We start from the raw sequence: 26,725 nt of genomic DNA, 5'->3' as shown, positions 1-26,725 counted from the left end.
GATTGGCTCCACGTCCTTCCTTTCTCTTTTCTCGATTGGTCCCTCGCTTGTTTCCAAGCGAAAAACGACCCCTGTTCGAGTCACGAGAAAGAGCCGCCTCGACAATCTACTTGACACCCTCCGTTTACTCAGGTTGGAAAGAATTGATGGAACTTTGAAACTTGCGCTCATATTTTCCCCATTGTTGTCTAGTCTGAGAGATTTTTGAAATTTAATGCTTCGATATGAAGTTCCTTTTTATAATTAACTTTTCCCTTTTTCCTAATTTTAATGATCTAAATTTCGTATACGAGCGACTTGTCAAAGGTCCATCTATACTGGAGGACATTCGTCTACAATCATTACTCATTACAATTATTGCGTTTTATTTTACATTAGGCCTTTTTGTCTTTCGACATCTTTCTCCTTTTTTTTCATGCGTCGCGGTTTCAAATGACTAACGCGTCAAATCCGATCTTTGATCGGTTTTTGTCCCTTTAACAATGGACGATTTTCTACATTCATTTTAACAATCTTCTAATATAAATAATTAATGTTAACCCGTTTTTGGGACTTCACATCTGTAATAAGTTTTCTATTTTGGATAATTTGAATAATAATTTCTGTTTTGAATGAATCAAATGATAAAATAAAATCTAATTGAAGTTGTATAAAATGCAATAAACAAAAATAGCTACTGGAAAAATAACTATTAAAAACCAAAACCTTAATAATTCCAGCATTAAAGATATTCAATAAAAACGTTTTCGACTGTTTTAAACAGCCTTCATCAGTTAAAAACGAACTCAAAAACAAAAAGAATGCAGAAAAAATAGAACTCAAGCAAATATTTAAAATTCAAATTAATTCCAAAGTAAAAATGCCGTTCTGGATAAGAAAATAACCAAATTGCGCATGCGCAACATATCGCAGTGAAATAAAAATAAAAATAAAACAAATAACAAAATATTGCCACAAAAACCTGTCTATTGCAAGAAAAAAATGTTATGTACTGCGGTAAAACGATCTCCAAGCCGTGGACAAAGCATCAGCGTCTCTATGTTTAATACAACCGGTGTTAACGTGGGCTTTGTAGATTTCTAGTTTTTCTAAATATTTCAGCATTGTTTGTTGGTCGTGTTGTGTGAATAGATGAAGTCGTTATTTTTTTAATTATTATAATTATAATGAAACTTTCATAGAGAATTTTTAATTTATTCATTAAGAACTTCGTAAAGAATATTGTTATTGCTTAACGAAGTACATTTCTCGACGTTTTGAGACCCCCTGAACTCAAAAAGTCAAAGAAAACAGAAATTTCGAGTATGTTTAGGTGTATGTTTGGATGTCTGAGCGTATGCAAAACTCCTCTTAGTGCTCGCAGGGCGAAGAGATTTATAAAAAATCTAAGTGATAATTAATAATTCATTAAAAGTTTTTTAAACAAATTTAATATTTTATATTATAATAATTTATTTAATAATAAATTAGAATATACATATAACTAAATATATAATAATAATTCAATAAAATAAACCGTCTCCAAAATAAAGCTTTCAAATGACACTGGGTGGCGAAGTTGCGTCATCATTTGCAACTTACACGTGGTTGGTGATTTGATAGTTTTTGAAACAAAATTGTATCTGAATTTCAGTATGGAATATCTTTCTCCTGGTGATTGTACAACTGAACAGGGAAATATGTAAGCTATAATAAAATTCATAACTTTTATAATAATGGCCGGTTAATGTTACCTTAGGTAGCCAAGATGGCGGCTCGTCTCTGATTCCAGCAAGGAAACAGTGGGACGCACGTTCTAACCTAACCTAACCTATTCTAATAAATTACTATAATTATTAGCAACCAAATTATTAGAATAGGTTAGGTTAGGTTAGGTTAGAACGTGCGTCCCACTGTTTCCTTGCTGTTATCAGAGACGAGCCGCCATCTTGGCACCAAGGGTTACATTAACCAAAACTCCAAATGGTTACATAAAATAGTAAATTTTTGGTTGGTCCAACTTTCAAATCCCATTTTTTGAAAATTATAGTTTCACAGTTAGTCACTGGTTATATAACTACGAAGGGAAGTACAGTGGAACCTCGCTTAACGAGCATAATTCGTTCCAGAGTCTTACTTGTAATGCGAAACATTTTTTCCTATAGAAATTAATGTAAAATACGATAATGCGTGCCACGCCGAAAAATTGCTGAAATGTTTTGTTATAATGTTTATTCAAAAAAAAATTGTACAATATACACTGTTAAGGAGCGTGAATCATCATCATTTTCTCTTCTAGTGTGGAATGAACTATCCTGGAATGAGAATTCGAGTTGCAGAAACAAAATGAAAAAAACATCACAGCTAATATGTTTGATAAGCACTCCAAACGATATGCCAAATTCTTGGGTTATGTAAAGGCTATAATTAAATATTAGAAATTAATTAATTTGACTAGAGGTCAAATAATTAATTTCTATTAATTAGTAGCATCTCGTATTAAATTTAATAATTATAAATAGTTAATTTTTAATTCAGACATTTCTAAAATTTAATTTGGAATCAGTCATTAAATTTAATGATTCAAGAATTTGGCATAACATTTGGCGTGTTTATTATATAATGGGCTTTGGTTGTTGATGTTTATAAGTAATGTGTGAACACAAGTTTGGAAAAATGTGTGATCATAAGCAACACTATGATGCTAGTGGAACGAGTGCTAAACACAGACCGATGGAGCATGCCTCATGCGCGCAATTCGGGACTTTCCCTCTCCTCATCACTTGTTAATTAAGCGAGGCAAATTTTTACAATTTGTTTTGCGCGTTATGCGAAATACTCATACGAGGTGCTCGTTAAGCGAGGTTCCACTGTATATAAAGTTAGAAGTACAGTAGAGTCCCACTAGTTAGAACCCTGCTAATCTGAATGTGTTTCGATCGGCAGAGAGGAAATTTTTGCTAACAAGAGGTTCACTTAGGGGTGCTCCCCATTCTCTTTCTTTAGTGAACCACGGGAATAAGGCTTCATCAAACTTGTCAAATGTTGAGGGCCTTGCTGTATGTTGATTTTCAAATGATTTTTCTGAGGTAGAGGCACAGAACTGTTCGATCTTTGTACGGTGTTTTCCAGTTTGTTAATGTGGCATCTCCATTGAGTACAAGTCAGATGAAATAAAGGGTGGGGTGCTGATGTCATTTATGGTGTTGGATCTATATAAACCAGACCTGTTTTACTGTTTGCTTCTGCATTATTTCAATTATTCGACTAATCTGAACAGGGCTTGTCCCAATTAGTTCGGACTAGCGGGACTCTACTATACTGATTTACAACTAACTTGTCAATCAGAAAGCAAATTGAATGAGTTTTTGCAAAAAGTTAAATGGGGGAAAAAATAGATCATAGGTAAAACTGTAGATTGTTATTGAATCTTGTTTATTTTGATTATCTGCTAATGATTTTAAATTAAAAATCTGTTTTGATTGACCTCTTCTAAATCCAATCTGTTTTTCAGAGATTTCATAAGTGGTTTACAACCTATTTTGAAGTATTCTTGTAAATATCTTATAACCACGAGAGATCAATGTGATTGGTCTATAGCTAGAGAAAACCCTTATTTTCCTTCTTATGGATTGGTATAATAATTCTTGCCATTTTTCTAGAGCTTATAATTTCATTAAAAAGTGAAGTAAGGAATTTTACTCTGGAATTTTACTCCTCCACCCTCCAAAAGTCTGAAGGTATTCTATCAATTCCTGGTGCTTTGAGTGAGTGTTCCCTGACAATTGAAAATATATTGGAAATAATCTGTTCATATTTGTATAATTTTTTTCTGATTTCCAGTTTCATTTCCTTACTGGTCAGTCACTGTCAGGGGAACACTAGAGAAACCGAATGTAATCTCTCTGATGGTTTTAAATAAGATTTTAGCATTATGTATTTCTGTGGCTCTTCACACTGTTCTGCTTTATTGTTGAGCCTGTGTCGTTCTTGTATATTGTCGGGTTACCTTATTTTATTGTTTATTCTCTTGTCTATGTTGCCTATATTTTTCATTTTCTTTCATACTGTCTTGATTCGATTAAAGCCTTTAATTTTCTTTTTTCCTTACACTTATCCATAATTTTCTGAGTGAACCATCCAATGTTAGGTATGTTTAGGCCTGCTGTGTTTAGTGTGATATTCTTGCCAGTTTCCCAGTATGTATGTATAGTTTTAATTTTAGAATTGGCTAAATCCTGAAGGTCATTTAATTTTATTTGAAAATTGTTTCTTTTCTCTTCTGTAAAGATTTTAGTGGAAATCAGTTTCCCTTGAAGATCCCTTTTCTTAAACTTTCTGAATGAAATTTTCACCAAAGATGTGAGGTATTCATGGTCAGAATCTAAATCTAGGCTCTTTAATGTTCTGACATTTTTTATTCATCAGTATATAGTCAATACAGTTTTGAGTGACTCCACCTGGAGAAGTCCAAGTACATTTATGCTGCTCTCTGTAGTAAAACATGGCATTTGCCACAAAGAGGTTTCTCTTTGCGCCTCTTTTCAGAAATCCAGCATCCTTCATCCTCTTTCTCCTTCCCAATGCCAAATCTTCCCATCACGTCTGTGTCATGATTTCTGAAACTCCTGATCTTGGCATTGAAATCATTGATCACTAATATAATGTTTTTTATGTTTGTATTCCTTATTTCTCCTGTTAGGCTGTTATAAAAGGATTTTACATCCTCTATTTTATGGCTGTTGTCTGGGAGCATATACTTGGATGATCTTGATGTAGATATTTCTCTCTCTAGCCTTTAGTCTGATTGACAAAATTCTAGCAGAAACTGTGATGATATCTATAATGCTATGTACCAGGGAGTTTTTAACAAGAATGGCAACTCCCTCACTATGTCAACCACCCCTGTGACCAGAGTAGTACTAGTTTTCCCTCCAAGTTCAATAACACCTTTTTCAGTCCAATGGGTCTTTGCTATTCTGACAATATCCCAATTTATTCTTTTAAAATTTTTCTGCAATACTTCCACTTTTCCCGGTTTGTATAAAGATCTGATATTGATCATGGCAATATGCCAAATTTGTTTGCTTGATCCAATTTTACACCATATACCTATGTGGTACTCGGTTTGGCACATCAACTGTTTCGGATGCAGTAGCGTTATTGTATTTGTTCAATTATTGTGTTTTCATGGAGATTAGAGGCATAGTAGTGTAGCCGGTTTGCCAATCCTCTGCTACACTCTTTCGTCCATGGCTCCTTATTCTTTATTTGGAACACCTCGTTAGGGATCCCTTCATCTGCCACTCAAGGGGACGTGCCTGGTAGGGGTTACATTCTCCCATGATGTTACCGAATAAGAAGTCAATTTGATTTCCTGAATTGAGCATTTTTTCTCACCTTTTTATTTATTTGATATTTATAATTTTAGAATTATCTATAGTTTACTGTAACTTTCTCTAAGTTTTAAAAAAAGTGTTTGAAGATATTTACTTATTTATTTTGAACATTAAAGTTATAATTTTAACATTTCAGTTTATGCTGCCAATGTGGAATATCTATATTGCCAAATCCAGCCAATATGTGTGTTGGATGTATTCGTACTAAAGTTGATATTACAGAAGGAATACCAAAACAAGTTGTTTTGTATTTTTGTAATAGTTGTGAAAGGTTTGTTGTTCTCCTAAGTAGGCATTTATTTAATTCTTATCTTTCTATATTATAAATTTATATATTATTATTTTTAATTCAGATATTTGCAACCACCATCACACTGGATACAATGTAATTTAGAATCAAGAGAACTTCTAACTTTATGCTTAAAAAAATTGAAAGGATTAAATAAGGTAATTATCTTGGAAACTGGAATAATAAAGATGATAAGTTACAAATTACAGTAAAACCTAGTTATTTTGATAACAGATCATTTGAAGTCAAGTTTAGTCCCTGGCCAAGAGAATAGGATTTTGCACATGTTTTAGTTTGGATAATTTGGAATATGCATACAATGAAATTTGAAGTCATTATCTGATTCGGTTACCTGCAAAAATATCGTTTAATTCAAAATCTTTCATCATATTATGTGTTTATAAGAATGTTTCCTCTCCCAAGTGATACTTTCAGCTTCAGTTTTCCCAATTATACATTGTCAATTTATTGGACATCAGTTTAAGGTCATTCGGACATCATACACGTTGCCAATGAAGAGAGAATTTTTATTATTAGAGAGGTTGCAACCAACGTGTTCAACACGAAAACACGTATGTTGGACATTCGGTGCTGCCTTCCTATAAGCCTAAAAGTTTGACAATGGCGTTTGGAACATCAGTGAAGTTCCAAATGCCATTGTCAAACATCTAGTCATATAGGAAGGCAGCACTGAACATCCGACGTACATGTTTTTGTGTTGAAAATGCCGGCCGCAACCTCTCTATTATTTTTATGGAAGAAATCTGTTTGTTATTTAATTATTTTGGACATTTTTTGAAAAATCTATTATTTCAATAATTCCAAAGTCCATTAAATACACTTACATATTCACGATAGAATGCGTATTTCTAGCTTTAGCATTTAATAGAACTTGTTTTCGTCAGATCACATGATTTTCGTAAACTCAAACTCAAGTTGGCAAATTCTTCATTAGAACTAACCATTGGTTCTCTAGATGAAATTTGCAGGTAATTCTTTCTGAAGCACTCAAGCTTCTTTTGTATGTTATTTTTCGGTCTTCCTTTGAATGTATTTTTGTTTTCATTAAGTATATACCAACTGCTGGTTTTTCAAAATAGTTTAAATGAAGTAATAACTTGTAATATTAACACAGTTGTAAACGAACGGGTGAAATTATATCAGATAATGCCATTATTTTATTTAAGAATTACAAAAACTTTGATTTGAAAAAGTTTGCATAATTCAAACCCAAATAATTCAAAGTTGTGATTTGTTTTTGGTCCCTTGAGTTTCAAAATAATGAGGTTTTAGTGTATTATATTAATTTTAAAATTATGATTTACGTTACTTTCCAGTTATAATGATATTGATAGTGTTGTGGATTCAGATATGCTATAAATCTTTTTTCACTTAAAATAATTCTGAGAGAAAGGTATATGATGACATATTGTAAAATATTTTAGAAATAAATTTTAGAAAATCTTTATACATATGAATATTAATTACATTTCCAGTAATCCACTAAGTTGTAAATCAGTGTTTCTCAACCTCTAACAAATCGTTGCCCCCCTTTGATAAAACCATTACATAGTATCGCCCCTTCACTTTGAAAAAAATTTTGTCAATCGGCTAACTGGGACCCCCGAATATTATAATTCCTGCCATGTGACAGAAAAGGGTTAAAAGTGGAAGGAAGAAGGATTACAGGAATGCTATTTGTTTAATTATTGTACGATATAATGAATAAAATATCTAATTATTCTTAATATAATGTTTTACTATATTGCCCCCAGAAAATTGTTTTTCGCCCCCTAAAATATAAATTGTTACTAATCGCCCCCAACATGGAAAAATTGCCCACCTGGGGCGATATCGCCTCCGTCGAGAAACATTGTTGTAAATATTTGATCATTCCATAACTTAAACAAGATATCTCTGGCACATAAATTCATTGTTTCTAAGAGAGAGAAATTTGATCTTTCTTAATCATTTTGTTTCATGTCAATTTTATTTTTATTATTTTTGTTGTTTGCAGTATAGTTTTTTATCGCTTAGCTATAGAAGAATTCGAATAGTTAGAGATTTACAGTTCACTAATATAACTATAACCAAGCCTGAATCTACAAAGTTTGCTAAATGTCTAAAGGCAGATTTTATTAGCTAACATAGAACTAAATTATTGGCTAATCTCAGACTAACATCTACAGTAACTAAAACATAGCAACAACAAATTTGTTAATTTTCTAATTAGAAAAATTTAATATAATTAAAGAACTTTTTAATCATTGGTTATAATACAGTTTGTCGTTTGATGTAAGTTAGATCCTTTCCTCTGAAAATCATATAACACAACAGTATTAGTTATGTTTAGATTACATTATTATACATGAGAAAAATGAAAAAGTCAAAATAAATTTTTCTTAAGCTGAAAGTCGAAAGAACTTTTTGAATTTTTTTTTAAGTTTGATGTTGATCTACTGTTAAAAATATGATTCTGATAATTGTAACTTCTACGATAAAAAATAAGTATTAATTATAAATTACAGGTACATCTGGTCGATGCTAGTTTTGTATGGACCGAACCACATTCTCGTCGAATTAAAGTCAAGTTGACAGTTCAAAAAGAAGTAATGGGTGGTGCTATATTACAACAGATATTTATTGTAGAATATACTGTTAATAACCAAATGTGTGATGATTGTCATAGAGTAGAAGCAAAAGATTACTGGAATTCTGTAGTGCAAGTACGTCAAAAGGTAAGCATCTCTGTACAATCAGTTTATTTATTTTCAATTAAATTACAGTAAAACTTCTCTAGCTCAAACATCTGTAATTTTAAATATTTCTTTAACTCGAAAACAAAGCACTTGGTAGGTCTCAATGGAATAGCGTAGGTATTTAATGTCGCCAACTCAAATTTTTCTTCGATTCAAAGTTTTTCGTGGTCCCTGGACAATGATTTATGTAACTTTCAATTTTCCCGACTCAAATTTTAATATTTATTTTGTCCAAAGTGATCCTAATTATTGGATTTCCGTGAAATTTTCAATGTTTCAGTCCAAAACAAGTGTGCCTCTCAATGTATCTCAACAAGATGTACTGTACCTGCAAAATTGTTTGATTCCATTAGTTACGTTGAACGGTTTAGTGAAAGGTGTTACACAGGCTGTTTATAAAAACAACTATTAAAGATTCTTTATGTAATGCATGAGGTAAAAGTACAAATCTATTCAGAATCAGCATTTTTTACTCTATTGTTCTGTAACTTGTAGTTTTTTCCTGCCCCTTGGAGCTTTGCATTAGAGAAGTTTCCCTGTATATAATACATTGTTGAATCTTATTTATTTAAAATATTTAATATTGGTATATAAATTAACTTGTTATATATAATATTCAAAAAGACTGGTTTTATATATATTTAATTATTATTTAAATTCAGAAGTGAAGATACTAGAGATTAAATGATCATTGTTGTTTTTTCTGATCTGACGGAAATATTTTTTTACATCTATATTAAAAGACACTTTATTAGAATAAAGAAAATGTAGAAATCAAATTTAGCATTAAATAAAGACTATAGTTTTTCAAATTTATCCAGTTTGAAAACCCAACAGCATTTATTAAGAAAATATTTTCAGCCATCCTGAATGACCATTAGAATAAATAAATATATGCATACAATAGAATAGAGTTAATAATACAGTCAAACCTGTTTTTGTGCGGTCTTTTTCTGTGCGATTTTTTTTGTGCGGTATATGAAAATTTCAATCAAATTGGAACATAATTGACTCCTGTAAAATTTTTAAAAACTCTATTGGTTGTTTTCTATGACATCAGCAGGTTTTTTCATTTTTATTCAGTAAAATTTTTTTCTTGTATGTTTATTTCGGTCCCCTCTTATTTTAATAGCATAAAAACCATAAATATTATGTTATATTTGAACAGATGCAGTAAGTTAGCCCTTCTCCAGCTTTAGACTGCAGGTGTGAAATTTCATGCCTTGTTAAATGAAATAACACTTCCTGCAGCTATATTTATCAAATAAAATCATTATTTAACGATTATTTTTAACTTTTTAATGTTAGATTTGTATTTAAGTGGAAATAATTAATTAATATAAAAATTAAAATTCTTAGAGGATTTTTTTCCCCATTAGGTGTTGCAGAAAAAGGCCCAAGGAGTTAAAAAAGCAATTCCTAGTTATTTCCTACGGTTTTGAGTTATTTTTCTACGTGAGACTTTTTTTATGCGGTCCCTATTCACCACATAAAAAAATATTTTTTTAATTGTGTTGCGAAAACTATTTTTTATAGCCACTGGTGAAGTTTCGCGTGATTTTTTTTAATGCATTTTCTTTTATGCAGTCCCTATCCCCCGCACAAAAACAGGTTTGACTGTATATTATAAATAATTTTCATATGCTGAATATTTTATGTTCTGTTCTTATACGTACTGATATAAATACTTGAAGTTTCTCTTCATTTTATTTCTTATCTTCTAATAAGAATTAAAATAAATACAATAAATATCTGAAATTTAAGATGTAATATGTGAACCATGTTCAGATGTTTTGATTCTGTGTCCTTTAATAAAATTCTTTTCACAAGAAAACAGGTTATTATTTTTAATGTACAGGTATACCTCGTCTTACGTTAGTAATTGGTTCCAGGAGAGGCGACGTAAGTCGAAAAACGACGTATGTTGAATTTACTTGTGTAGTTACAACATAAGTCGTAACTAAACGCCAATAATGAGCACTTAAAGACCGCTAAATAAGACAACAACACAGACGTTTTCATGTTTTGTTCTCTAGGATTTATGATGATTATATTAACATTTACTGTAAATATACATATTTTAATATGATTTTATGTGCTTTTAACGCTTTTCTAGTGATATTACGACTTCAATGTTTGTGGCAGACGGATTTAAAGTCGAATAAACCGATTTAAACTTGATTTTTATTTTTCCATATACTTTTTTGACAAACGACGTATAATTGGGAACGACGTAACTCGAGGTATACCTGTATTACATTATCAAAGACAACAAAACTTTGAATCAAGTTAACCGTTTTTTCTGTTTAGATATTGATTAAAGTATTTTTGATGAAAATATAGTTTATATGTTTGTATTCATAACTTAAATATTTTTTCTTAAATAATTTTAACTATTTTGTTCATATACAAGAAATAAAGCATTGATAATAGAAATAATTAATATTATAAATGATCGATATTTATTAAATGTGAATTTATATTACGAGTTATTATTATATAGTCATTTACCATACAATATAAAAAGATATTTAAAAGTTAAGAAAATAAAAATTATTTCAGGTTGAACACAAAAAGACTTTCTACTACTTGGAACAGCTTATTTTGAAACATAAAGTGCACACATCTTGTTTAAATATTAAACCTGCAAATGGTAAGACGTATTTTAGATATGTATTATTATATTTTACTCAAAACACTTTGAGTTTATTATTAGTAAATGATTGATATTTTGGAGTAATGGGTATTATTAACTATGTTGTTAATAGAAATTTACTATTGATTAAAATATATTTTGATCTATATGTAAATTTGATCAAGACTAAGTTTTCTTTACAGGCATTTTGAGTTGGGATCTTTGTCTGTGTCTTCTAAATATACTATTCAGTATATTTGAGATGTGTGGGTCAGGCTTTGTCTATAATTATAGTGTATTAGAACTTTGAATAATAAATTCAATGTAGACTGTATGATCAATGAGTTTTTTTTATAAATAAAATAGTAGATTAATGCATGCATATATATTTACATAAACAGGGTGTCACAAAAGTTTATTTCATAAATAAAAAGTGATATTTAAAATGAGTTCTTGTATGTATAGATGCATATTTATATTGAAACATACATTTATTAATAGTGGTGGTGATATATTTTCTTTAGTTATTTCAGAAGTCCATTTTCAAACATTATTAATTCACAAATAAATTTAATACATTACTCCTATATGTTTACCTCCTATAATTATTAAACCACTTGTCATAGCACCATGGAAGTAATTGGCACTTATAGGAAAGTGACTATGTGCGATCCATTGAACATGACTTTAGTGTTCTAGGGCAAAATATGAAACTAAAGAAAATTAACTCGGACACTAACACAAATAGGCTAAAAAAAAAGTCCAATTACAAAATGAAAGAGCATTGTTTATTCAGTAAAAAATGATACTTTGTTCAGCAGAAAGTCTTAGAGGAAAGAGCAGAAAATTGATTTCTGATGTTTGGCAACAGAGTTATAGGGTATGGTGATTGTACAGAATGGCCATTGCAGTTACCCAACTTAACACTAATACTTTTTCTTTTGGGTTAACTGAATGGTCAAGTGTGATTACAGAATCTTCCACCATAACAAATTTAAAAGAATGCATCTTTCAACAGCTGTCATTCCCTGCAATGCTGCATACTATTTGAGATGTGGTTCTACTTGTATCCAGAAGTGCATCACTGATTGTACACATTTTGAACACTGCACAGTAGACTATTTGGAAGGTTTCTTGCACCTCTGCTGTGCAAACTTTGTTACATGTGTGTTGTTTGTGCATAAATGTTTACTGCATTCTTTGTCTTTTCTGCTCTTTCCTGTAAATGTTCCTGCTAAACAAAGTATCATTTTGTACTAAATAAATGATGCTCTTTTATTTTGTAATCAGACTCTTTTCTCTATCTGTTAGTTTCCAAATTAATTTTCTTTAGTTCTGCATTTTGCCACTAAAAATGCTAAAATTGTGTTCTATGTATTGCACATTGGGGCAAAATTGCTTTTGATTTATATTTGAGTTTGATTAAAGTTTCTTTGATTTCAATACTTGTCTGTGGTACATTAAACTGACACTAAAATTTGATTCATTGGTTATTTAGTAATGTTAAACACTAGGCAAGTTGTGATCAGTCATATTGCAGCCTGCAAACTATGCATGGGAATTAAGTATTTAGCATGATTGGAAATAATCAATTCATCTTTTGCCCAAAAATAGTCGACTAAACTCAATCAACTGTTTTTATCTTATTCAACTGAAGAAATCAGTTTTGATAACTTCTATAGGAATATTATTTCATTAACTTTTTTATTTTACTCTCACAAGTCTCTATTAATCAAGCAATTGTGAAAAGTTAGGGGAAGGTTGCTGAAAATTTAGTGTGAAGTTTATTTCTTATTTACCACCAATATGTACAGAGCAGAGGATGATGTACTGCTCAAAGAGGCTGAAGACCATGATGACAATGAAAGTAATGAAGTATTGTTTCAATTACTTTCCAAATTTTTTTTAATGCAAACTGCTAATTTTTTTTTTGTATCAAATAAAATTGATAATAAAAGGTCAACTTATATTTGGGTCCTAATTTATTTCAAAAAGTAGAGATTCTGAAGTTGGGAGTTGACTTTTATATTTAGAGTCTACCTAAATTTTGGCCAATACAGTACAATTATGTTATATTTAATGAAAACTATTTTTAATCAATGATCAACATAAGCCTATCTAAAGGCAAGGAATGATGTGACCTATCATCCTTCAATACTGATTCTTTTTGGAGATAGGTGGATGAATAATGTGGTGCCAACATGCAATGTTGTTTATAGAAATGAAGCCCAAGTAAACAGAAAAATATGGTGTGACATGACTAACATTTTCACGAAAATGAAAGTTCATAGGCAATCAAACACACTGAGGTATATGAGATAATTGAGAGGCTGGATTAGCATGAGTATACTATATTTATGTAAAAAGAAAAAAGAATTATATTTGTACTCTCTTAAAATTAAAAGATTTCAAAATAGTTTTATTATGGTTGACTAGCTAACAAGCAATACCAGTACATGCTATATGGCTGGCCACAATTTCATGTTGCAAACAACTTGATTTATAATTGAATTGGTTAGTCTGGGTGAGAGATAGTGAACAATGTTCCAACTTATATTACTAATGATAATTTATGTGAATACAGGTTGAATTCAAATCTAGATTCTTCAAGGTGATAAGTCACTATAGGTCCTTGCCAAATATCATCTGGTCAGTCCTAATACATTGTATATACTATAGATTTATAGAGTATAAAAGTAATAAAAGTTATATTAAATGATCTATAATTTAAATCTAAATTATTTTAAAAAATTACAGATGGTCTTGATTTTTATTTTGGAAAGAAAGACGATGCTCGAAAATTTTCAGATTTTCTCCAAGCCACTGTACCATGCAGGTGATTTTCTAATATATTTAATTTCATGTGTGTACATGTGCATGCATATGCATATGTATATATTTCATAAAATTTTTATTGATTTAATGTTTTATTAACTTATTTTGTTTTTTAAAAAATGTAATAAAGAAATTTTAAAATCTTGTGCTATGAATTTGAAGAATATTTTAGTGTAAATTATTTTTAAGCAAATTTTTATATTTTCAGAAATAATACTTCTCAGAAGCTTATTTCTCATGATGTTCATAGTAACGTATACAATTACAAGTATACTTTTTCAATTGAAATTGTTCCAGTATGCAAAGTAAGTTGACCATTAATGATATTAATGTGAGTTTTATTATTTTAATTATTGATGATGATATAGTTTGTTTGTTAAACTTTAATCATTAAATAAAGTCAACAGCTCAAGATAGAAGCTCAATAGAATCTCAATATTCTTTTAGAAGTTCAATAGCTTCTTAAATAATAATAATAATAGTTTATTTGACATATAGTTCGATACAATATCAAAGGGGGAAGAACAAAACAATAAATTCTCTTAACTCAAACCATCTAATTTCTTTAACATCTTGTTAAATTTTAACAAATCCACGAAATTGGAGTTAGAACCACCACGCAACATTCTTAAGTATTCCCCGTACATATCATTTCCACAATTACTAAACATATGGAAGCACCATTCACTATAACTACAAATCTGGTTGCAAATTATGCACACCAAAGAGGCACTTCTTGACATAAAACAGTTTAACCGCAGTTTCGCAATCTGTTTTTTCACCGCAATAGAGATTCCAACGTCTCTTAAATATCCTGCCATGCCAAAATCAGGTTTAACCAGACGATAATATCGTAGCAACCCAGAACTATTCAGCACATTCTTCATTTCCTGTAATTCTAGTTCTATACATCTCAATACTATGGACGGTATCCGTTCTTTCCATCTATCAATTTGTTTCTCAATAACCATATCACCGAATCCCAGCCATTCCAGCCAATTTTTAAAATCCAGCCACCATGAATTACTCTCCGCTTTCATCCACATTCTTTCGATGCTGATTCTAGGTAGCCTATCCCTAGGTAATTCCAATATTCTTACATAATATTTTAGAACTGCTTTAATAAAAAAGATTTTCAGTGGTACTCGTCCAGTTTCCCACAAAACAGCCACATTCGATGCGTGAAATCTGAGGCCCAGCATTTTCTTCAAAAATTCTCTATGAATTAACTCAAAATTATTGACATTAGCCAATCCCCAGACCTGAGCACCATACGACATAACAGATTTAACTGTTGAATCAAACAACCTAAAATGTGGAGCATACGAGGCTAACCCTGGGATATTAACGGTTTTAGATAATTTCACCAAAGCACCTTGTGCTTTTCCCGCAGTAATCTCAAAGTGGTCTCTCATGTTAAGATTATATTTGAACCAAAGGCCCAGGTACTTATATTTTTCCACTATTTCAATTTCTTGTTTATCCAAAAACCATTTAAGCTTACTTGATCTTTTACTACCATTTTGGAAAACCATTATTTTAGTTTTTTTATTATTAATCTGTAAGTCCATCTCAGTTGAGAAACTCATAAGACCATCAATTGCCAGCTGTAATTCAAACAGGCTATCAGCCATAATCACCACATCATCTGCATACAACAGAACCTTGATATAAGTATTATTGCCCAACCATAGGCCATTAAATCTTGGTATCTCATTCAGTCTATTTACCAAACCATCGATATATAAAGAAAACAGTAATGGACTTAGCGGACATCCCTGCCGAACTCCTTTGTTACAGTGGAGGGGTTCAGTAGTAGTACCATTAACCATCAAAAATGCTGACATATTCGTGTACATCGATCGCAATAAATTTAATATTTTATGACTTAACCTCAAATCAGCAAGCCTCCTCCATAATTTCAGATGATTCACTGAGTCAAATGCAGCCCGGAAATCCACAAAACACGTATATACTTTTCGGCGTTTTTTGATTAGCCTTTCTTTTAATAAATTCCACAAAACAAAAATATGGTCCACTGTGGAATACCCTTGACGAAAACCCGCTTGCATCTCTGATATAATATGCTCACTCTCTACCCAAAATATCAGTCTTTTACATAGGATCGTTGAAAAAATTTTGCTAACAGTATTTAACAATGAGATTCCTCTGTAGTTGCTTGTATTGTTTATATCTCCTGATTTAAAAATGGGAAATATTCTCGCCAATTTCCAACCATCAGGGTAAATTCCGGTTGCCAGAACTTCATTAAAAATATCCAACAGCTTCTGTCGCAATCGCTCATCTACCAGTTTCCAACATTCCATCGGAATACCATCCGGGCCAGCTGCTTTACCTGACCTTGCCTCTCTCAAAGCAATGTCTAATTCTTCGAGAGAAATATGCCTGTCAAGATAACCTACCGTTATCATCTCCAAACAAACAATTTCTTTATCTAGGTTATCACTAAACAGTAAGCTTTTAAAATGCACAAGCAATTCAGTTTTAATCTCCTCCGGTATACGAAATTTACTTCTACCTTGTAATTTACGAATGCAATCCCAAAACATTTGACTTGACTTACACTTTGAAAGCAGTTGATTAAAACTGGTCAAATATTCCTGTTTCTTACTTTTACATAGCGCTCTGAAATTTTGTTTCGATAATAAATATTCTTCCAATCTCCAATCCTCTCCAAGTCTCCTCCATCTCCTGAGCCTATTTTTCACATCAGCCTTTTGTTCTACGCACTCATCATCAAACCACTCCGAATTACTCCTAGAGAAGTGTCTAACTCCTTTTTGTCTATATCTAAATTTATCCATTATACCAGACACCATATCAGTAAGATTATTTAATTTGCTCATACTATCATCAAATTGCCTGTCCCAACAGATACCTTGAATTTCGCTTACAAACGCCTCCTGCCATTCTTTCTTCCATCGTGTATTAAACTGGACCGATTGTCTAGAGTAGCCCTTTTTTTCCAACCCTTTGACAGAAACTTCAAGATGCAGCATCATATGATCAGACTCAATACAGTCATCTATACTAAAGTACAGTAATTTCTCAGCTGCCAAACCATTTATACACAGATAGTCAATTACACTTTTACCCAAGTGTGAGAAAAAAGTATATTTTCCCTGTACATCCTCTTTAACTCGGCCATTCACAATCATCAACCCTTTTGCTTGACACAATTCCAGTAACTTCAAACCTATCTTATTGATGCATTTATGTTGCGAGTTCCGATACACGCTATAATCCAATGATGGGAAAACACTACCTCCCCACTCCATTTCATTCAAAGTTCCAATTCTGCCATTAAAATCGCCCAATAAATATATTTCTTCATTTTGAAAAGAATCAAACAATGACTCAAGTAACTTATAACATTTAACATAAACTTCCACTCTAATATAAACAAAAATTAACTTAATATTTTCCCAGTGTACTTCAAACAACCAATCTTCAACGGGACGAACCACCACCTCTTTCAATTCTTTATCAATCATCAACACCATCCCACCTCTTTTTCGCCCTTTATCAAATATACTAGTAGCGTTAATCTTATAAAATTCGTATGTATTACTTACATCTGTCGGTGGCTTTCTTGAATCTAATTCACCCAACCAGGTTTCCATCCAACAGATGATATGAAACTTTCTCACAATGCTCCAATACTCCATTTCATATTCCTTCTTCCATCCATTCATGTTCCAACTGAGAACTTTTAATGCATCATGCTTACTCCTAAAAAAGAATCACTAACACAGCTATCCTCATCTTTATCCCTGTCAACCCTGCGAATGTTTCCACCTATCACCAATTTATCGCCTTTGAAATATGCAATTTTTCCCTCCTTTCTGGCTTGTCTTAAATTATCCATCTGTTGTTTTCTCTTCTCTCTACATTCAGCGGAAAGGTCCTCCCTTATGCGCACTGCCTTCCTCCAGTCAGAAACATCCAATTTGGTACAATTACTCTTCCAGCTGCTCAATATATCTCTTTTCGCTTGCATGGAAATGCAGGTAACCAAAACCATCGTATTATTTCTGGTATTTTTTGTAAGTCTGACACAGTCACAAAGGACATTTGATAAACCAACAACATCCCGAACCAACTTCGATACTGTATCAAAAAGATTTTCTCCCTCATTCAACTTCACATTAAACAATACAAAATTTCTTTTCCTTAGATTGCTTTCTAGTATGTTAACTCTTTTGGTTAGAGTAGTGTTAATTTGCATATTGTTACAGTCATTTCCGCAGTCGTGCACGGATTCTAATTTATTGATTCTCTCCGTCAGTATATTAATCTTATCGTTCATTTGCACAAAATTATCTTTTACTAAACGTAATTCCGTCTCTATTTTTAATTCTATAGCATCCTTCATTTCACTCAACATACCTCTTATCTCCTCCAAGAATAATTCTTGATCCAAATTCTTTCTGGTGTCTCTCGCTTTAACAGCACTTCCAGTGGAACAGGACCGCAAACGTTTACCTGGTGGTGTTCTTAATATCCTTGCGCTCTTCTCAAAAGCTGCTTCCCTTTCTTTGGCACTATCCCGATCCACATACTCTTTAGATTTAACAAATTTATCCATAATTAAAAGCAATTACGAAAACTTAGCCGCAACAGGTACAACTTCACTTCGAAACACGCCAACAGCCTCAGCGACTATAGCGCCCCCCCCAATAGCTTCTTATGATACTTATATAAGCCAGAGATGCCATACACTATGGATTTTTCATATCTATAGTTTGTACAGAAATCATGTTTAAATTATGGATTTCTGTATAACCCTCTAAAAACTATGAAATGATCTTTTTATAATCATGAATAAGCACACTAATTGAATTTACATTAATAACATAGTTTAATATATAATTAATAACATCATGAATAATCTTTTTTAGTGCAAAGCACTAATTAATGGAATTTTTAATGTCTAAAAATGTGAAATTTCTTTATGACTAACAATATTTTATACTGACTTTTTTGTTACTTTTTCTTTTTGAAAATGTGATCTTATTTTTATATTTTTATTTTATAGTAAATTTAAAATATTAACATTTAAATGTATCTACAAATTAAATATGAGAAATGAATGAAAATTTGAAGAGAGTTTTGAAATAAAAACAGTGGTTCAGTTTACTCATGCGCATGGTATAAGCTATTTGTATATTCTGAGAAAGATATACATTATCTAGAAATATAATGTATGGTATATTTAATAATAAATTAACTAAATAATTAATCAAAAATAAGTTTCTTGACATTATTTAATTGCTTTCTATTCATTAAACTTCTCCAATCAGAGAAGCGTAAGGTCTTACTGTGTTCCAATTGGAAAAGCACTCAGTTGTGTGCAGCACATTCTTTGTACGTGTAGTTTATGGGTAATTGAAAATAGGTGTTAAGGAGTGAAACAATTAATATTTGTTTGTAGTTCATGGGATGGAACATAGTCATTTAATGAGAACATTATAAAAATAAATGTGGATTTACATGGTATCAAATGTATTTCATACCATGATGCTTAAAATTAGAGCAATGACATCATATCTGAAGAGGGGGGATAGAAAGGGAGCAATGTCCATTTACATCCACTATAAACAAATATATGGTAGAGTTAAAAATAAACCGAGGTTTTAATATAACTTTTATTATACTAATAATAAAGTATTAAGAGTAACTTCATCGAAAGCTAGATGACTGTGGAGATTAAAGCATCAGCTTACCATTCTAGGGATTCTGAATCAAATCTGAACCAGCAACTCCAGGAATTTTTCAGGAGTGGTCTATCACACACATATTCATCTCTGTCTCTCATCATCCAGCTATTCCTATTATGAGCCTAGTCAAACCCACAATGGGTATGATTAAAAAAGATTCTCATAATGCTTGTAGACAGAATAGAAAGAGTAAAAAAGTTAAAAAGAAAAAAAAGAATAACCACATTACTACCATGGCTATTTTCTGATGGATATTACAAAATTTCATGAAATTTTATAATTATAACTGAAATTATTGAATCATTCCTAAGGAGAACAATCGGAGAGAAATAGTTAATGTCATATTTGTACTGGGAAGATTATTTCTAGTTAATAATTTTTGAATTAAAACTGACACAGTGAAAGATCAGATTACAACCAGATTTAAGTATTCAGATTCAGTATAATAATCCAATATTACTTATTACATTATATAAAGATAATTGTTTTAGTTACGCAAACCCGTAAATGGTTACATACACTGTATTTTATGATTTTATTCATAAGTGAAAAAACTTGCCACACAGTGATTATACTAATTTTATTTAGATTATATAATTCTCAGATTCTTGTAGGAAAATATTATATATTTGCAGTTAAACTGATGTATTTGAGTAGCAAAATTAAAATGATGATAAACATCAATAATAGTTTGATGATTTCTTATGATTTTAATGATCATCAATGTCTTTGTTAATCATCATCATCATCATAATTTTTCCAACTAGAGTAGTAGTTAGATGCTTTGGAATTATTTTTTTTTATCAAACATAAAAAAAACTTTGAGTGTTGATTTATGGATATTTTTTCATTGAATTATATTACAGGTACTCCTCACTTTACGACCTATCTGCTTAACGACCACTTGCACTTACGACCAGTCGAGTTTTGACCTGCAATTCGGGGAATCCCCTTTTTCAGCTTGAGTGTCGGTCAGTGGCAAATGGTGACATGTGCACTAAGTGTACTATAATAGTCCTTTTATGAATAAATTTGAAGTTTGTTGCATAATTTGTATAGTTTTACAACGATCCTATATTCCCGACATAAGCTCCTCGCTTATCGACCAATTTGCTTAATGACGTAGTCGTCGGAACGGAACTCGGTCATAAAGTGAGGAGTACCTGTAGTTATTATAGATATTGTTTATTATTAAATATTATATTCTAATTCATTTTTAACATTACTGAATTTTGTTAGTTTTATTTTTATAAGATTGAAATTATTTTTTTATGTAGAATGATGTTGTATGCTTATCGCCACAATTAGCAAATCTTCTTGGTTCTATTGGCCAGCTATGTATATGTACTCGAGTAACGAATAGTATACATTTGATTGACCCATCTACTCTTCAAAGTTTGTAATATTATTAATAAAATTATTTAGCATAACATTGGAATTTTATAAATTTTCATTTTGTGTATATATAGTTGCAGAAGTGAATAGTCAATTGTTTTGGAGATATCCATTTAGCAGTCTCTGCTCTTCCAAACAGTTGATAGAATACACCGTTATGAATAATGAATTTATTAAAGATTCGGAGCGCAGTATTTTTGCCGGACAAGGAAAATTATCCGAAAGAGTAAGCAATTAAACTGTTTTATAAAGGTAATCGATTAGTTTAAATTTATGAAATAATTAAATTTTTCAGCATGTTTTGTCTGATGTTTGGGTCGTCAGATCATCTGAGTTGGGATTAACAAATGATCTTATTCATTCTCGAACACACATGGGACATTTACTAAAGCCCGGAGATACTGTTTTGGGGTGAGTCAAATCATTTTACTGTGTACAATTTATCTACACACATTATTCAGAATAATAGCAGATCTTATATATACATAAAAGTACATAAAATACAAGTATACAATAAAAGAATTAGGAAGATTATATTAATATTTTTCAAATTGTGTTTTCAAAATAAATATTTGAAATTATGATAAAAGTATTAAGATGTAAATACTTCTATAATATAAAGAAAACTAAAAATAAAAATGAACAGAGGACTGAATAATGAGAACAAAGATGAAAGAAAAAAATTTGGAAAACAAATAGTCCAAGTTATCTAAGTTTTGATTAGCTAAGGTATCTTTGAATGCATATTTAACACTACTATTGAATAAGCAGGACTCTCTACCTATTTTGTTTTTATACACAGTCAAACCTGTCTATAACAGAACTCCAAGGGACTGAACAACTCTTCTGTAGTAGACAGGTTACCCACTATAGGTATCTCTTGATTAATGTGATTAATAAATTTCTCAATGTTACCGTATATATCAAAATTGCATTAATCAAATACAGTGGTACCTCTGTACTCAATCGAACAATCATCACTTGCTAGAACAAATTTTTGGTTAATAACAAATATTTTTATTTTAACTTTAATTTTTTCATTCGTTTGTAAAAGAGATTTTTAAGATGAAAAACGAGGAACCAATTTAAAAATAAAATAAAACCTTACAGCTGCCTACCTTTGTCTGACAAAATTATACTCAATTCAGTTTGTTTTTCTTCATAAGTGAAAAAAAACAAACTGTGCTTGGATCACAATCATCATGTTTTACAACCATTTCAAGTGGATGACATGTTACAACAAAATGTCTGTGACACACTAAGATTTGTTGCAAATTCACAAGTTGTTATTTGTCAATTTTTAATAATTTCTTCCTGCAATTTTTCTTCAACAGCTTTTGGTGGCCCATATGTTTTGTATCCTTTAGTTCAAAATTTCCTGAACAAAAGTTTTTCAAAACTTACATTTGACACATTCGGGTTTAGAAGCATCTATCCCCATACACAGTATGAGTACTTTTTACTGTTTGTATAGCATGATATCCTTTATGAAACTTAAAAAGCATGCGTAATATGCCCAATGTGCATTTTATCTGCAGACATTTCGACTTTATTATATTCAAACGAAATATGGTGTAAAAAAATTTAAAATAAGCTTCAAAACAAAGAATACAATCTCACATCAGGAATAATGTGTTAATAACTTCACAACTTATAATTACCTCACATATTTTATGTTAAGTAAAAACAGCTGTTAATAAAAACACTCAAAAACTTTCCCTTCAAATCCTAATAAAATTACTGTAATACAGTAGTCATATTTTGCTATTCTGTATTGCATATGTGTATTTTTTGTTACTTTTTTATGATTTATACATGCTAGGCTTTGTAAACTTCCTGTTAAATTTAGTGTTAAATTGGATACAGATACCTGGATTATTTTTCTGTTATAGTAGCCCGATCTGTCTTTCTGTTTTGGCATTAGACAGGTTCTGCTACTATAGATGTTTATCAATGGAAAGCTTGCTTGCATTATATGGATTACATCCTTTTTATTATGACATAAACAGATGAAGTCATGAGGCAAAAGTACTTTTCATTATCTCTTTAGTTTAAATTAAAAGTAAGATTGGCATTGCTTTTGTTATGTTTTATCAGAATTCATGGTAGTGAATTCAATGACAAAGACAAATGGTAAAAATAGAAACTGAACTGATAATCATAACAATAACAACAAAGAGAGCTGAGAAAATAAAAAGAAGACAAAGACTGTAAATTATTTATAATAATGGATTGTGCAGTTGATATATTAATCATTCCAATTTTCATTTTTTTCTTTTTTGGATGCTACTGTTGTTTGCACTCAATACAAATACATTAATAATGAGCAGTTATTTATTGTGATATGTCACAATGCCAGGCTGCAATTTTTAATCATTTTATAATTTAAAAATCACATCACTCCCTATCCAGACTGGAAGTTCATACATAATTAGAGTCTCTGGAGCCTAAGCTTTTCGTATCTGGTCTTCATATTCATCTATTTAACTCTGTTCTCAATATTAACGGACAGACAGTCATGAGTGCAATTTGAAAATTGCAACCAAATAAATTACTAGGTTAATCAGATTTGTATATGCCTGTATTGAAGCTTTCAAACTGTTAAAATAATATATAATTTTCATTTGTTATGAGTTTAGTAGTATTTTTTCCAGTCATCCATATGAGTTTTGTATGTTTGCTATCAGAGATGACTGTGTTAATAATAATTTTAAAAATAATTTCATTCACATTTTTGACAATTATCAACAACTTTTTATTAAAAATTTAACAGTTTATTTTTATTTTCATAATGTATTATTAACATTTTTCATTGTCAAATTTGCATTTGAATATTATTCTGATGTGCATTAATGTTTTTGTCCAGAAATGTGTTAGAAATACTATTTAGACAGCGTAAAAAGTCTGAAGGTGTCAATGGTAACTTTTTTAACAATCAAACAACACCAAAAGCAGTTAATCAATCCAAAAACATTGCCAATGTAAAGGATGATGACAAAGAGACAAAAAATTAATTTTTTATTGAATAACTGATATGTTTAAAATGAGACAAAGATGATGATTGTAATAATTTGTCTTTAAATGATAGTTAAAATGATAATGATATACAGTAGAGCGTCGATAAGTGGAACGTCGGTAAGTGGAATGGCCGGAAAGTGGAACGATTTTCAGTCGGACTGTGTCGTGCTGAATCGAATGTTTTTGATACTAAATTTACTTCTAAAGTATAATTTTCATGTTTTTTATATTCTTTAATATATTTATTTTGTTTGTACAAAATGCAGAAATAATTTTTAACGATACGATAGCCTCGATGATTATTATAAAAATTTTCGTTAGGCTTAAAATCGACGAAAATTCAACACGAAGCGACACGCAACGGAGAAAAATTCAACAGGAAGCGATACGCAACGGAGAAAAATTTGAACATCGGACAGGTTAATGTATTTTTTCGTACAAAGTCGGAAACTGGAACAAATCATTAACTGGAAGGACCCCAATTGGTTCCACTTATCGACGCTCTACTGTATATTATTTTAATTAACTAGCTTTTAAAGAATAGTTACAATTATTATCCTTCTCTCATTTCAAATATATCAGTAATTTAATAAAAAATGAATTTTTCTGTCTCCTTGTTGTTATACCTTACACAGTATGCAGACTAATTAATAGTAATCTTTAAAATTGTAATAATAGTATCTATCAGCAACAAATTTATATTAAAATTTTATTTATAATCTAATCTGAAAATGTTTTGAGTAATAAAAGTAAATTATTCATTAATTTTTGATCTTGCCGAATAATTTTAAGAAAAAAATATTATCAATAAATCCGAGCGCACAATATTTAAAATTTTTCTTAAAGTAATGAATAAACAGTAAAGAACAAAAATTAAGTTATGTAAACTGAATATTATTAAAAAAATCTCATAAATATGATTTAAATGTAATTATTTTAATGCGTTGTTATTATTTTTTGTTACAGATATGATATTCGTAATTCAAATGTAAATAATGACAATTTTGATAAATTAAGAAAAGACAGAGTTCCCGATGTGGTAAAATATCTACCGTTATTTAAATTGTTTTTAAAATTTCGCAAAATGATCATAAATATTTTTTTAAAAAAACAGGTGTTGGTGAAAAAAGTTTATTGTAATCAGTCTTCTCGTCACCGTAAAAGAAAATGGAAGTTAAAACATCTGTCTTCAGATATGGATCTCGACAGCCAAAGTGATAATAAGTACGTTTATTTAATATTTTCAAATTTATAACTTGAATATCTGTCGTAATTATGATAAAAGAATAATTAGAAATTATGATTGAATCATATTAAGAAAAAGTAAAGTAGTATTTTACATTAAACTTTATTATACAGGGATTATACAGAGTTCTTGGATGATCTTGAAGAGGATCCTTTGTACAGACAGAATGTTAATATATATGTTGGTATGTAAAAAGTTTTATTAATTATAAATTAAGAAAAATAAACAACAGGTTAAAAGTGATGTTCTATTTCTTTAGTTATAACACAGATTTTAAAAAATGCTATTGTTTACATGCTGTATAAAAATGCATGAATTCAAATTAATCCAGAGTCCTATAATTGATCATGGGGTTCGATGGGAAATCATTCTTCATCTCATCCATGCTGTATGATTCACCTGCAATGAGCATATTGTCTAAAATGTGCTAGTGCCTCATCAATCAATTGATCAACCTTAACTTTACAGTGCATAACTTCAGTACAAGTGCAGTACAGTGCATAAATACAGTGCATAAATATTTATATTATAATAAAGCTTCTCCATATTTTATAAATATTAACTTTTTCATATATTTAATATGAAAACTTTCAATTAAAATTAATGAGCTAGAAATAATGAGATTTTGTGATAAGGAAGAAGCTATATTTCATGAAATAACTCATAGTATATTATTATTTACTTTAATTAATTTTTTACAGTCAGGGTATGTACTTATTGTTTATTTTGAAATAAAACATTAAAGCAATAAAATAAAATATAGTACAAGTAATCTGAGCCTCTGTAATACAAATCAGACAAGATCCATCTCTTGTCAATCAAAGGAATGTTGGAAGTAGTGATGATTTTTTATAACTCTTTCCACCCTGTGGGCACTAAGGCGGCCTCTTTTTAGCAAGCCCATTATGAGTTCGGCCAGGCCCACAATGGGGCAGCCGGAGGTGAAGGATGGGACCATACCTGAAAAATTCCTGGGGATATTTCAACCCATTCGAATTTGAACCCGGGTCACCCAGAGCGGCAGGCTGCCGCCTTGACCTGCCATCCAGCCGTTGGAAGTAGTGATGTATAGTGCATGACAGTTTCTGTTGGGGAAGTTTCTTAGGTACAGTAAGATCAAAGACCAAATGCATTTTTTGTCCATTAAAAAAATGTTTGTAGAATTTAGAATTTTTTAAAATTGTGTGTTCATGGGTTATATTTAAATAATAAAATATTTTAAACTTTTCTTTAATGTATGTAGATTTTAAAAAAGTAATATGTTCAGATATTTAAAAAAATATTTTACAGATCCGAGGAAAAAGACAGCTAGTATGCCTGTTGAGCTAGATGAAGATCTACCACAGATAAGCTTGCAGGAGATGTTGGATGATTTGAGTCTTGTTACTGATGACGATAAAATGACTGAATAAAATAAATTGTTGACAAA

The 26,725-nt window shown here is 30.6% G+C and overlaps 1 protein-coding gene across 1 annotated transcript; it reads left to right on the top strand.

The window, feature by feature from the left end:
• Positions 1-1,603: 1,603 nt before the first annotated feature.
• Nmd3 (60S ribosomal export protein NMD3) lies at positions 1,604-26,725 on the top strand. The gene is made up of 14 exons (XM_067286381.1): positions 1,604-1,681; positions 5,515-5,649; positions 5,732-5,825; positions 8,196-8,405; positions 10,989-11,079; positions 13,819-13,897; positions 14,105-14,201; positions 20,915-21,032; positions 21,107-21,258; positions 21,328-21,443; positions 25,017-25,089; positions 25,165-25,274; positions 25,410-25,480; positions 26,587-26,725. The coding sequence occupies exons 1-14, from the start codon at positions 1,635-1,637 to the stop codon at positions 26,706-26,708; spliced, it is 1,515 nt and encodes a 504-aa protein (XP_067142482.1). The 5' UTR covers positions 1,604-1,634; the 3' UTR covers positions 26,709-26,725.

Source organism: Centruroides vittatus, unplaced genomic scaffold (assembly GCF_030686945.1).
Source record: "Centruroides vittatus isolate TY-2023 unplaced genomic scaffold, ASM3068694v2 scaffold_3315, whole genome shotgun sequence".
In the NCBI taxonomy this organism is placed as follows: Eukaryota; Metazoa; Arthropoda; class Arachnida; order Scorpiones; family Buthidae; genus Centruroides; species Centruroides vittatus.
The sequence above is the reverse complement of the archived record's forward strand: the minus strand, read 5'-3'. Positions and strand labels throughout refer to the sequence as shown.